We start from the raw sequence: 14,857 nt of genomic DNA, 5'->3' as shown, positions 1-14,857 counted from the left end.
TTCTTTGGTGGAACACCCACCAATCTCTTTACAAGAAAGGCTTGATCTAGGCTGCAACCAACTGGTTAACAACTGATGACATCATAGACACAGTGAAAGAGCCAGATTTCTGTAGAATATTTTGCAGAATAATTCTCTTTCTGATTGTATCACATGAATCATACATGAAAGAAAAATTTGCATACTGTATGACTATGAAGTTTAGTTGGAGAAATTATGTTCACCCAAATGTACTTAATTTATTCTTTTTTGATCTTAAGATTAAGCATGAAAGCATGAGGTTGCAATTATAACTGCTGCTGCTGCTGCTAAGTCACTTCAGTCGTGTCCGGCTCTATGTGACCCCACAGACGGCAGCCCAGTTATAATTGAAGTTCCCTTAAATATATTTTCACTAACTTTGTTTCATCTTTTCTCAAGGTGAAGTCCCAATTAAACTTCATTCTTGAGAATTATTTGGAATTTTTGGTGCCTATTTTAAGTGAATTCCCTCTCAGTGGTTTTTTTTTTTTTTTAACCTGGTACCAACTTCCTGGGGTCACAAAGACCTCTTGTAGCACCTCTCCCTGGACTGTATAGTTTATTTTCAGAAAGAAAAGTATTTGGGCTCTGATGGAAATATATACATAGTGGATACTACATTTTCACTTCCTGCTACTCCTTGGAAAGAGCTTGTCTCACTATCTACAGGTCACTTCTTCTGCAGAGCCATATGCTCTGTGGCTCAGCCAGCTGAGAAGGAAGGGGAGTATTTGACACTTTGCGAGAATGAGTTAATCTCGGTGAAGATGGCTGAAGGCGAGTCTAAGTGGGAAGGCGTGTCCTTGGTGACGGGTCAGCGGGGCCTGGTGCCAGTGTCAGCCTTGGAACCCCTGCTTCTCCCTTTCCACCAGTGAGTAACCACTCAAATCCTGGGAGAGGGTCCCAGAGCACACTGAAGTCTGCATAGAACAGAGTATTCACGTTTGTAGATAGGGACATCTGTGGTTCCAGGGAGGGGACAAACCTGGATGCTTTTTATCTTTTTTGTTTTTTTTTTTAACAGTCAAGATTTGCACAAAAATTAGATGAAATGGAGAAAACCCAAAATTTCAAATGGACATTGCATCAAAGAAGAAATACACTGCCTGGTCTCCAATGCAGTGTTTGTGGGGACTGGGGACCATTTATACCAGAGTCACTTGGGGATTTTACTACAAGTTTATACCCCCTGGTTTTCCTCAGTCTCTCTTGGGGTTGGATCTAAAAATCTTCAATTTATGTAAGCTCCCCTTAAATATCGGGGGATGTTTTTCACACTAAAGTCTGAGAATCCTTGCTGGGAGGTAGTATAAATTCCAGCAGAGTGACAATAAATGTGATTCCAGGCCATGGGCCCTGTGTGTCAAAGAGTCTGACAGTAGAATGGAGTGGGATCTCTTTGTTAGTTATTTAACTGACAAACTAATTGCTGAGCTAGAAAATACCCCATGCCTGTTGAGCCTCCCTCTTTTTCATAATGCTTGATAAAAAGTAAGTTCTCAATGAATGTTTGCCACTATTAAAATAAGAGTAATCCAAATGACAATAATACTTATCATTATTACCATCATTGTTATTTTAATGAATTATTCTGCTCACTTTTCAAATTTTTTGAAATCCATGTTTGCAAACCCTGTGTTTCCATTGGCAGATGGTTCCTAAAGAATTTTCCAGGAAGCTGTGGTCTTTCCAGGAAGAGAGATTGGACAGGCTCCTATCAGATAGGTATGGCTGAGTTGAAAACAGTATTAGTAGGGAGATAATATTGCTCTGCCTCCTACTATATCCACAGATTTGGAATCAGTTGATGTGAATTCCTGTCTCATCTCTGCTGTTGACTCCACTTGGGGAAGCCAGTTATACCATCCATAGACATGGATGGTATATGGATATTATACCATCCATAGACATTTCCTTGCCTGTGAAGTGAGAGGTCTCAGATCAGGGTTATACTTTAGATATAAATGCCTCCAAGGGCAGGCAGAACACACAGATGCTTGAAGGGCCTGAATGGAAGATGATGTTAGGAGATGGTGGGGACTGTAGGATTTTAAAGATATGTGGGTGAAAAAGAAGCCCCATATAGGCCAGATGTGGCTTGCAGTCTGCCTGCTTTCAATCTCTAGTCAAAATGTTTTCTAATTTCCCTTAGAATTTTGTGTTTAGGAAGATTAAGAATGCTTGGCACATAGTGGGTGCTCAGTAAATATTTTTTGAATAATGAAATACATGCATACATATATACGTATAAATATATGCATACATTTTAGTTAATCTCTCTATGTATGTGTGGGTATATATGGGCTTCTCAGGTGGCTCAGTGGTAAAGAATCCACCTGCCAATGCAGGAGACACAAGAGACGTGGGTTCAATCCCTGGGGTGGGAAGATCCCCTGGAGAAGGAAATGGCAGCCTACTCCAGTATTCTTGCCTGGAGAATCCCATGGATAAAGGAGCCTGGCGGGCTACAGTCCATAGGGTCACAAAGAGCTGGACTTGACTGAGCATGCATGTGATGCACATACTTATATATACATATACACACACATATATATACATAAACACATACACATATATCTGTAAGTATATTTATATCTACTAGATAATAAAATTTAATGTTTTCATCTTCATCCTTGGAGCTGCCTTACCACACCTAGCACAAAGTGCAAGTTTTAAAGTTCTGAACTCAGATAACACTTAAAAATATACAGAGGGAATTATGAGATCCAGACATTAGATCTAATCAATAATCGACCATAAACAAGATTTTTAGCTATCTGAGGCAGTATGGCCTTGTAGTTAGGAGCATGGGGCTGTGAAGTATGTTCTGGGTTCAGATTCTAGCCCTACAACTTAAAACCAGTGTGACCTCAGCCTATTCATGATGTGCCCTCACTATGCCACAAATTCCTCAATAGCAAATGAGGTTACTGTAAAACCAACTTCAGATTTGTCATGGGAACCAAACTAAGTAACATCTATAAATCACTTAGTACAATTTTGTCACATTGGAAGTGTTTAACACATGGTAGATACTATTAACCCCCAAAGCAGTGGGAACTTCTGATTTTGAAGACACAATCAATAGCTAGGCAGCTGGACAGTCATAATGGCCAAAGGAGCCAGAAAGAAATGGAGAGATCCTGCAGTGATCCTCACCCTGGTCTGCGGATCTGTGCTAGCTGTGATGAAGTGTTTGCATGGTAATGGCAAATAAGACAAAGTAGGACAATATAGTGAGCTTTCCAGTTTTACACAAGCTGCCTTTATTCTGGTTTAAGAAATACCTAGTATTCTGAGTTTATATTTCCTACATTTGTTAAAGTTTCTTTTATACAACAATGGTAAAAGTGGATGGTAGTTCCTTTTTTGAATTTCCTAGATTGGCCCAATGAAAAGCCAGTTACCCTGGATCATTCCTACCAATTTCTTTTTCTTTTTTTTTTTTCGAAGAGGGGGGAGAAATTTCACCGGTCCTTAAAGTTCTGTCTTGGGAACACTTCATTTCATATTACATGGGAAGTTGGTGGCTCAGCTGTTTCTGCCTTATTTGGTTGACCTGTGTGCTGTTTTCCCACAGGTAGAGGAAAATGTAAGGCCTGGAAGGAATGTGAGAGGGAAGAAAAGGATGAGCTGAATTTCCACCAGGGAGAAAGCATTGAAATCATCGGCTTTGTCATTCCTGGGCTTCAGTGGTTCATTGGGAAGTCAGCGCTCTCAGGAGAAGTGGGCTTTGTCCCTACCAGGATCATAGATCCTGATTCTTATTCCCCAATGTGAGTATGACAGACCGTCTGGGATGTGCTGGAGCAGGGCCTCTTTTCCCAGTGGTCCTGTCCCATTCTGTGCAGGTTGCAGATGAACTTCAGGGCTTCCTAGTAACACAAAAACCCATAAGAGCACATTCTGACAACCTAGACAACATGAGGAGTGATAGGAAGGGAATGATGAGTGACTAGGGAAGGAGTCAGTTCATTTCAGCAGATGGTCACGGAGGCCTTCCTCTGTGCAAGGAAGGAAACACAACCCTCCAAACTCAAGGCCCACTCTTAGATCTGCCCATCCAATCAAGGGGCTCCATCAAGGAAGTGCATGCACAAGGACCTGCAGACTGCTGCTGCTGCTGCTAAGTTGCTTCAGTTGTGTCCAACTCTGTGTGACCCCATAGATGGCAGCCCACCAGGCTCCCCCATCCCTGGGATTCTCCAGTCAAGAACACTGGAGTGGGTTGCCATTTCCTTCTCCAATGCATGAAAGTGAAAAGTGAAAGTGAAGTCGCTCAGTTGTGTCCAACTCTTAGCAACCCCATGGACTGCAGCCCACCAGGCCCCTCCATCCGTGGGATTTCCCAGGCAAGAGTACTGGAGTGGGGTGCCATTGCTTGTTCCGACCTGTAGACTACTGCTTCATAAATGGAGAGTTCCCTCTCATGTAGGTCTATCTGCTGAAAGTTCAGTGTGGGAAGTCAGTGTTGGCTAGGATGATGGAATGCCTCTTTTACTGTTTCCTGCCTTAAATCCAAAAGGCTTGGTTCTGAGGCACAGAGCTACCATGTGACCAGTCAGCAGCAGGTGGCAAGCCTGCTCCAGCCATCCTGTCATAGATTCCTAGAATACGTCCACCTCTCTCTGGGTGAGCATCCTGCACTGGGATAGGAAATAGTGAAAAGCCTGGGTCCAGGAAGTGCTAGAGGAAACACAGAGTTGGTGGCTAAACTTGAGACACTGTAGCCCTCCATGTGGGGAAAACATGGCCCAAGCAATGCCTTAGGCTCTGAACACTCAGACTGGAACTCCTTCCCTCACTGAAAGAGCCACTAAGGAGAGTGGCTGAGTGAGCCAAGAACAAGCTTTTTCCTTTGTAGGGAGAGGGGAGAGAAGGTAATTTTCCCTACACAAACGTGTAGGAACCCCGGTACCTCTATGAGAGGAATGACTCACCGAGCTCCTGGAGAGGTATGGAGTACAATAGGAGTTTATAAGGAGGCAAACTCTTTCAAGAGAACTTTCCTCACAAAGGTAACATGTGAGTTCAGCTTTGCATGATATAAGACAGTTCAACAGACATAAATAGGAAAGGAGGTAATGGGTAGGACAGTAAGGGAGATGTTGAGGAATGATTCGTGTTGTTAGGAGCAGGTCACGAGGTGGGCCCTAGTGTGGCAAAGGCTTATATGGGCTATGATGTGAAAGATGGGAAATGCCAATGCCAAGGACCTGTCCTTCACCTGGCAGGGAATGAGGAGCTACTGAATGTATCTGAGCAAGGGTGAGATGATGTGACTGGGACTTCTGTCTAGGAAGCCAGCTCTGGCTTTGGGCGAGCTATGCATGGTCAGGGGAGAGCCTGGAGGCAAGGGACCAATAATAAGGCTGAGTTTAGGGGCATTTAGGAAGGAGCAAGGGGACTGGAGAGGAGAGGGCACTGCTAGGACCAGTCAACAGACTGTAGAGATTGTGGGAGCTTTTCAAATATGGATCCTTGTGTCCTGCCCCTAGAAGTTCATTCTCATTGGTCTGTTTGGGGCCTGGGCAGCTATGGTTTTAAAAGCTCCCCAGGAGGGGCTAGGGTACAGACTGGGTGAAAACTGCTGCTCTAACTATTCCCTCAGTTTACTGCAGGGGTAGATGAGGATCCCAGGAGTGAAACAGCTGAACCCTCAGCCTTGGTTCTGGAATCCTAGATTTCTGATGTTAAATCTGGGGTTCTCTTTCAACAGCAGAGTCCTGAGGCTCTGATGACAGGGAGAAAGAATAAAAAGAACAGAGACTTAGTGGGGAAGAACGATTTACAGAGCAGAGAAAGAATGTAGTGAAGGAGACAACTAAGAAGGAACTACTAGCCATGTGGGAGATGGGGGATGGTTAACACCGTGAAAGGCCTTTGAGATTGACCATTGAGAAGTCACTGGCCAGGAGGAGGTCCTGGTCATTGGAAAGTAGCATAGCTCAGTAATAAAGAGTTTCAGAGCCAGATTTCCTGATAGGCATTTATAGCCACACGAGCGCATCCCGTGTCTGTTAGCTTACCAGTGGGTGACTTTGGGTATGTTAATTTGTCTCTCTAAGCTTTAGTTTTCTCATCTGCAAAATGCATACAGTGTTAGTATTTGCCTATAAGATTGTCTTGAGTTGAAATGAGCTACGTGTAAATCACTTAGAATGGTGTCTGGCATAGTGTGTATGTGTATGTATTATGATCAATATGCATTAACTCTTACTATTGCTGTTACTGTTGTGGGTGGTAATCTTTGAGAGGCCATTTAAATAGGCTGTTGAGGGTAGGTGTCAGATTTCATCAATTATATTGGACTTCTATACCTCATACCATGGGCTTCCCTGGTGGCTCAGTGGTAAAGAATCTTCTTGTCAATGCAGGAGACACAGATTCCATGCCTGGGTTGGGAGGGAAGCTCCCCCAGAGAAGGATATAGCAACCCACTCCAGTAGCCTGGCAGGCTACAGTCCATGGGATTGCAAAAGAGTCAGACATGACTTAACAACTAAACAACAACCTCATACCCTGCCTCAAATGACAATAACCCAGTACTACTAAATTAATCTGATCATCACATTTAGCTGGCTTAGTTGCACAGGATATACTCATCCTGCAGAATATCATCCCCTGTATCGCAGAGGTGGTAGGAGACCTTCTCCTTACTTGCACAGAGTTACCTGTTGGCCTCTACCTGGTCACCCATGGGACGCCATGCACCAAAGATTGCACATTTGGTAGGGAAGGAAGGGAAGAACGGACAGGAGACAGAGAAGGGTGGCGGAGGGAGAGGGGAGGGGAACTTGTTCATTGCACACCCCCAAAGCACTCTCTAGATTACAGACACTCTCTGCTGCTCCTGCTACTGTTGCTAAGTCACTTCAGTCGTGTCTGACTCTGTGCAACCCCATAGACGGCAGCCCACCAGGCTCCCCCGTCCCTGGGGTTCTCCAGGCAAGAACACTGGAGTGGGTTGCCATTTCCTTCTCCAATGCATGAAAGTGAAAAGTGAAAGTGAAGTCTCTCAGTCGTATCCGACTCTTAGCGACCCCATGGAGGACAGGTTCCTCCATCCATGGGATTTTCCAGGCAAGAGTATTGGAGTGGGGTGCCATTGCCTTCTCTGACAGACACTCTCAAAACACAGCAATTGGATGAAAACCCCACAACCTGCCGCCTGCAGCAGCCATTGTGTGGACCAGGAACCAGCATCCCTGTGTGCCGTGCTGTCCCTGTGATCAGGCCACTGGGTGTCACTCTTAGTCTGTGTTCGTTCGGGGTCAGGTCTCTGAAGATGGCCCAGCATTTGCTGTAGTCTCCATCCTCTCCTCTCAGCTTCCCTCCCTTTGCTGGTTTTTTATTCTCTGAAGTGTTACTGCAACATATGTATGCATGCATATATTTTTTGATTTAACCAAATTGGCTGTGTATTGACAATGAAATTTCTCAGAAGCTGTTTTCTGAGTCAAATTTAGGTCATGCCTCTGACACATGGGAACAGGATCTTGCTTATCCATGGAAGCAAATTTTTGTGAGTTTCTTTTTTTATAGCTCAGATTTCAACATCAGCTACCTAGTTTCACAGCAATAGTAGCTGGAAAACCCATTCTTAAACCTTGGGCAGGTCTGTCTGAATAGACAGTCTTTGTATTTGACCAGAGTGACTTTAAAGACTATCACTGTTATGAGAGTGATAGAAGGCCACATTTGTGCTCTTTTTGTTTTTTTTTCCAAACATTTAATGTGTTTGTGTTTGAGTTTGTGTGTGTTTTAAGTGAAAAAAATCTTTAGATATAATTGAAGATGCCTTTTTACCCCGTCATACTTCCATCCTCTGATCCTGATTCCATCCTATAGGCCAACACTGTTTGAAATTTCCAGTCCTTATTCTGATACATTTGAAAAATTGACATTTGTTTATAAATGAAAATACTATGGTTTTGTGTATTGAAATCTTATATAAATGCTTTTTCTACAACTGGCCTTTTCCACAATTGACATTATAAATTTAAGATTTATTCATGTTGTAAAAGATATAGTTCATTTTCATAAAGTGTTACTTACAAGAAATCTATATACTTAAATGCCTAAATTTAAAAATAAACAAGATTGAAAGATTAATTTACTTGAAACCAGATACAAGAGAATAGGAGAAAAGCCAATATTTCATGGCATTAAATGTTAAAAAAATTTCTTAATCTCTTCTTTTATTCTTACTGTTTGTTTCTTCTTTATAATTCCATTTCTTGTGGCATCTATTTTTGTTGATGAGAAATTTGCTGTTTCATAACCATTTCTTTGCAGTAGGTAGCTTTTATCTTGTTTTTGTTAAGGTTTTGTTTTGTTATTGATGTTTTGCAATTGTACCATAGTATGTCTAGCTTTGATATATTCTATTATTTATAGCAAGTTGTCTGCTTCCTTCTCCATCATGTACACCTCTAGGTAGATATTTCATTGGAGATCTGTGAATTGGTAAATGCTCTCCATCTCTTTAAGATACTTAAAATAGACTCTTGAATGATCATTTACATAGGTGTAGAATAATATCTTCAAAGTGTAGAGTGAAAATTAATTATTAATATAAAATTTCAAATCCATCTTGCCAGTTTTGTCAATCTTATTAGTCTTTTCAGAAAACCAGTTTTTCTTTTGTTTACCATCTTTATTGTTTGCTTTCTATTTCATTAATTTCGTATTTACCTTTATAATTTTTCTACTTTGCTTTTATTTCGTTAATTTATGTTCTTATCCTTTATATTTAACTCTTTTATTCCATGATTTGAATAGTTAATTAATTGATAACTGAACCCAGAAAGAATGATTAGGAGAAATAGAAAATCCAAAAAGACTTATAACCTTAATGAAATGGAAATCATGTTTAAATTGTATTATTTTTATTTATTTTGCTTAGGACTTGGTGTGCTTCTTCAATTTGAAGACTCATGTCTTTCTTCACTTCTGGAAAATGCTCAGTCATTCTTCCTTCGAATATTGACTCTCTCTCATTCTCTTTAGTCTCTCTTCTGGAATTCCTGTTAGAGGTATGTTGGGCTTGTCATTCTGTCCTCAGTCTTGCTTAATCAGTTCCTTTATATTTTTCATCTTTTGTCATGCTAGGATACATTCTGGATGATTTCCTCAGAACTTTCTTCAGTTTCACCAATTTTCTTCTCCACTGTGACTAAACCTGTTGTTTAACTTTACTCATATGGTCCCAAATGCCCATGCTTTTATTTTCACTTCTAAAATTTGTATTTTACTATTTTTCACATATGCTGTTCCTGCGCTTGTAGTCCCATATTTTCATTGTAGCTTCTATTCATTCTTTTTATTTCATTATTTTAACCATGCTTATTATAAATTATCTTCAGATTACTGTTAGTTCTATTGTAGTGTTGATCTACCCATTTGTGCACTTGCTAACTCTCTTTGTCAATAGTTCATTTTCTTGTGTGGTTTGTATTTTCAGTTACGTGAATGAACTTTCAACATTTTAAAAGATGGTCTTTGCCTGAAGCCTTGACTACAGAAAGCATTCCAGCAGAGCAGTTTTGGCCTTTGCTTTCCCTGGAAACTTAGAAACTCAGTGGTTCAGATCTGGTTCTCTGATAGGGTACCTACATTATGCAGTGTAAATTCATATCCCACACCTTCTAATAATGTAAGCCTAGGTGTTTTATTTTTTCCAGGCACTCAGACAGACAGAAAGCATGTTCTTGGCAGGTTATGAGACGTTTCCAATCCCCTTTTATAGAAGTTGCAGCCCTTCTAGATTTTAGGCCATAGGGAACACAAAGCTATTTTGGGAGCTCCATTCAGCTTCCCTGCTTCACACAGGTCCAAAGTCACATTCTGTCCCTAAGTGGTATTAGCAGGTCAGCCCCACCTCTGAGGGCCAGTGTCCCAGCTGAGAACCGCCAGCATCTCTGGACCATCTGCTCTAACTTAGCAACTTGGCTTTGGTTTCTCCTTCTGTTTCTGGTTCCCAGGAATTTCCCTTTCTCTCTTTAAAGTTAAAGACTATATTAAAATGTTTATCTTTATCAGATTTTATCCATGCTTTGTCTGTGTATATGGTGGCAAGTAGCCCTGTGCTTCAGCCTGCTGTATTTCTAGAAGCCCTACCACACTCCTTCTAAGTCCATCTCCATGCTGGCAAACCCTAATGTAATTTGTCAAGCTTCTTGGACTCTCTAAGTATCTGGGACTCAGGGCATTAGCATATTAGCCATAGGCAATGACACAGAGGCAGAAGACCTCAGCTTTGGTCTCAGCTTTACCACTTTCCAGCTGTGTAATTTTGAGCATGTCACTAAACCTTCCTGAATCTTCATCTACAAAAATGAGTAAAAATACCTACGTCATAGGATTGTTATGAAGAGTAAATGAAATAGTAAGTTCAGGAATGGGGTCTTATCATTCTTTTTATCTCAAATGAGTTTAGATGTAGGATTCAATTACATGCTCTTTTAAGGATGGGATATCTTAAACTGCTGGGGAGAATCTGGAGGTCAAGCCAGAGAGATAGGGGTTCCATAAAACAGGGAGGCTTGGTGTACTACAGCCCATGGGGTTGCAAAGAGTTGGACACGACTGAGCCACTGAACTGACTGACTTAAGTATGGTGTCAAGAGCTGTAGATGTCAAGACAAGCTTTAGTGCCAGTTCTGCCTCTAATCAGAGTTGTGACCTTGAGCAGTTCACATTAGTGGCTAGTTTTCTCAACTAGAAAGCATCTACTAAATTGGCTGACTTTCAAACTGCATTTATCTGAGCTATGGAGACAATGGGTAAGTGGCAGACCATGGCACTGCATCCCAGCCCCTCCCTTAACCATGCTTGAAGTAAAGAAGCTCCTCTTATATACTGCTTTATGGTTACCTAACCACAGACTTTATTTTTCTGTACCTCAGTCTCTTCCTCTATAAAAAGGGGATGAGAGTAGTATATGCATCATAGGGCAACTACATGCATTAAATGAGTATCCGATTCATAATAAACACCCCCTACAAAGTATTAGCTGGTATTAACAGTTGGGCTTCCAAGTTATTTTTGTTTTAAAACTGGATTCTGAAGTTAAAAATATACTGGGAACAAAGAGATATTAAATGTTGTCTAGATAGATACTGGACTGAATACTTTCCACAGCACTTCTGGTTTTCATGTTCTTTGATTTTATGACAGGTATCTAGCCGACAAATTGGTTTTAACAGTTAGTTTATACAGTAAAGTGAATATACAGAGCTCTATTATTTATAATCATTTCTTCTAGCTCCCTGGCCTTCCTTCTACCCATTTCCCATGCCTTAGCCTTCTTTCCCTCTCTTTATGGTGCATAACACTGTTGTGCTGTGTCATGGAATCTGATGTCGATATCAGCTGTGGAAGATTTCTTCTGACTATAGTCAAACTTTCTCCATTGTTCCTCTAAATTGTGTCATCAGTCCTGAGTGTTTTCATGAAATAATCAGTCAAAGAAACATCTTTTAAAGGTCCTTTTCCAACCCTTGCATTTAAGACAGCCAGTTCCTGTTTCTTTCCTTATAAATGGTCACCATGTGGTCTCACAGAATGGGTAGGGGTTGAAGAAGGGGTTTTGTTTTTCTTGAGAGATGGAGATTTAATTGGAGGGTTGTTTTCATGTGCCACTTCTTTCAGCCAGCACGTAGGTCAGTTCTGCACAGATGAGGTGCCTCCAGCTCTTTTTTGATGTATAAATAAAAACATTATACAGCAGCGAGATGAGGAGTCTGATTTCAGCTCTGGCTGTGTAGGCTGATGGCTCCTCTGTGTGCTTCACTGCATTCTAGGGTGAAGAGGTCATGTCTGAAACCTTGCACTGATCTGTGTCCATGTCCTCTGCCTCAATACAGGAGCAAGAACTCTGCCTTTTTCAGTGATGAGGAAAAATGCTCTCTGGGGTTCCTGGGAAGTGACAGGAAAGCTGAGTGTGTCAGCTTCCTCCGCACACTTGCTCAGACTGACATAACATCTGTCTACCAGCTTAGTGAGTATTTGCTTCTCAACTGCCCCCCACCACCCCAAGAAAGCCCAAGCTCCTCAAGATTAAGGAATTGTTCATAACCAAAAAGTACAGTATCTCTAAGTCTAATCACATGCATGTATGTGGGGCTGTGACCACAGTTCAGTTGATGACCTGGGTCATATGTGATTAGCAGCATTTTCACTTTGGATTTCAGATGATTCTAGAGTCACAAGGGACTTGGTGCCTATAAAGTATGAGATGTAATGAAATCAATTCAGCTATAGAATGGGAGGCTGGCCATATTGAACCTTCCATTATAAACTGGAGAAGAAAACTTCCTGGGTTGTGGCTGAGTGTCCTCCTCCTACAGCTGAAGTAGGTCTGGCCCTGCAATAATAAAGGTGGGGCCATAGACCATTATAGCTGGGAAGACCTAAGAAATGACTTCTATCAATCATTTTATAGATTAGGAAGCTGAGGCCCAAGTGGAATTAGTGCCTGAGTCAGGATAAGAACTGCCCTCCCCTGTCCTCTAATCAGGACAATTCCTACTTCACCACCGTGCCCCTGACACAAAATGACTTTGGACTGTTGGATATGTCAGCCTTGGGTGAGTGAGGAGTCTCAGTACCTAGCACAGTTTTCAGCGGTATCTGAGTGACTAACTGAGTGAATGAATGACATTCCTTTCCCTTGCTCTGTGTCAAGAAGTGCTTCATACATGGACAGGGTTTGAGGAAGGATTCCTGTTTCTCGTATCTCTTCAGTGATGGGGATGCTGCATCCACTCCTTTGTGGCCACATTAGATGGCACACATTTCATGGATATGGCCAGAGATTCTGCAGAAGGACTCACAGGCTAGCCTCTGGAGCAGAAGTGGGAGTTGAAAACTTTATCCAGGCACAGGAACATTTGTGATTAGCACCTTGCCCAGGTATCAGCACCAGCCCAGGCGGCACTTTCTTACTACAGGCAGATCACACTGCTGCACCCAGCTGAACCGCGAAGCTGAAGTTATGAATGCAGCCTGGTAGTCAGGAGCCAAGGTCTGAAAATCAAGGATTAGCGGCCTGCTCTGGAGGTAGGGGTGGCTGCAGACTTGGATCCAGGGTATCTGCCAACTGTTGACCCAGTGGTTGAGGGAGATCCAGGGACAGGTCTCAGGCAGCCCATTAGCTCTTATCTACAGACCAAGGGTGCATCTCTGCTGGGTGCTGGGCTATACTTCATGGCTTCACAGGTTGTCCCTGGCACCAAGGCAACCAGCAGAAGGGGCATCCTGTTGGTAAGTTCCAACTCCCCCAAGGCCTATGCCCTGTAATTCTTTCTCTGAGAGGAAGCATTATTATTATTATTATTTTGGTAATTCCTGCATTATTTGTGTTCTTGGGGGTCCTGGCCCCAAGAGAAATGGTTGCAGTAAGACAGGCAGGTGTCCCACAACATCAGTGAGGGACAGGTGCAGGAACCTAGAGTCCAGCTCTCTACCTCTGCTGTGTTTGTCTGTAGGACCTTTGGGGGTTACAGATATCAAGTACCTTCAATGACACTCACAGAAGAAACCTTCTCCTGAGAATAGCAAGTGGAGGCTTGACTTGGTGAGGGACCTGCTACCCTCAAAGTTCACTGGAGAGCTCAGAGTGGGGGCACAGGTGGCTGGTTATTGCTTCTTTGCCAGGAAAAGGTAGAATCTTTTTTCTAGCAGCCCCTGTTCAATGGAGCATGAACCTGGCCTTCACCTCCACCAGCTCCACTGTGGCTACTTTGGCCAAGGGGGTCAACTTCTTTGCTGCCAAGCCCAAGGTCATCTTTTTGGTTCTCACCTTATCTTATTTCACTTTTGTTCATTTTTGAACACAGTGAAATGTGTTCACTTTTGTTATCTTGTCACTTTTGTTCACTTATCTTGTTTCACTTTTGTTTCACTTGTGTCACTTTTGTTAGATGGCTGCACCATAAACCACCCTGGTCTCCATGACTCCTCTTTTCTCTGTGCCTTTCCAGTCTCCTGGATTGGCTCTCATCTGCCAGTAAAATGCTGATGTTTTCCCAGCTCATTCGCAAATCCCCTCTAGCCACTCCTCCCCCACCTGCTTTGCTTTTCCTTTCAAATCCTTCTTTTGGGACTTTGAGACATTCTTTGTGACCTAGTGTCAGTTACAAATCCATGTTTGCAAGTCTCCACTTTTCTCCTTGGCCACAGATCTATTTCATTCCCTGCTAGAGCTCCTGCAAGTACTACAAATTCAGAATGTCTAAAACTACTAGAGATTGTGCTTTCTCCCACCTCATCCCACCAAAGTACTTCAGGGAACAAGACTTAGGAACCTCAGATGCTTCTTTACTTTCTTTTCTTAATTATTGACATTTGGTCACCTCATCCTATCAAATTTACAAAGCACATTGTGCACACTGAATCTGTCTGTTGAATGGGTGGATGACAGAGGAAGGAAGAAGGAAGGCGGTATACATGGCAACAAGAAGCAATGCCGCATGCCACAGGTGTGCTGCCCATGGAGTTTGGTTCACGGCTCTGTCATAAACTCACTGAAAGATCTGGGCCTTCAGACTCCATCATCACCCCTGCTCTGCACACTCGCACCTCTTGGCACAGAGCTCCCGTTTCTGTCTTTTCTTCTCTGACTCTCTTCTCATTTCTGCCTCTGCTCAACTGTATGGTGAGTGGGTTAGACCAGATAATCTTTAGGTCCCTGCAGCATTGATGGTGAAAGGGAAGTGCTGTCTTGTACCTTAGGGACAGCAGATGGTCTGAAACACAAAATGTCTAAGGGGCCACTGGTCTAGGCAACACATGCAGGCATAGGCATGCTGGACCATTCTGACCTAACTTG

At 42.5% G+C, this 14,857-nt stretch overlaps 1 protein-coding gene across 4 annotated transcripts in view; it reads left to right on the top strand.

The window, feature by feature from the left end:
• The window catches only part of SH3TC2 (SH3 domain and tetratricopeptide repeats 2), a 58,497-nt gene that overhangs the window by 26,175 nt on the left and 17,465 nt on the right, over positions 1–14,857 (top strand). For all 4 annotated transcript variants that reach the window (XM_070465615.1, XM_020903434.2, XM_020903433.2 and 1 more), the window contains exons 6-9: positions 691–892; positions 1,673–1,746; positions 3,602–3,797; positions 11,892–12,025. In XM_070465615.1, coding sequence (XP_070321716.1) covers positions 691–892; positions 1,673–1,746; positions 3,602–3,797; positions 11,892–12,025 — 606 coding nt within the window. The remainder of the gene's footprint in view (positions 1–690; positions 893–1,672; positions 1,747–3,601; positions 3,798–11,891; positions 12,026–14,857) is intronic.

The sequence above is a fragment of the Odocoileus virginianus genome, chromosome 3 (assembly GCF_023699985.2).
Source record: "Odocoileus virginianus isolate 20LAN1187 ecotype Illinois chromosome 3, Ovbor_1.2, whole genome shotgun sequence".
Taxonomy (NCBI): domain Eukaryota; kingdom Metazoa; phylum Chordata; class Mammalia; order Artiodactyla; family Cervidae; genus Odocoileus; species Odocoileus virginianus.
This window is presented reverse-complemented; position numbering and strand designations above follow the sequence as displayed.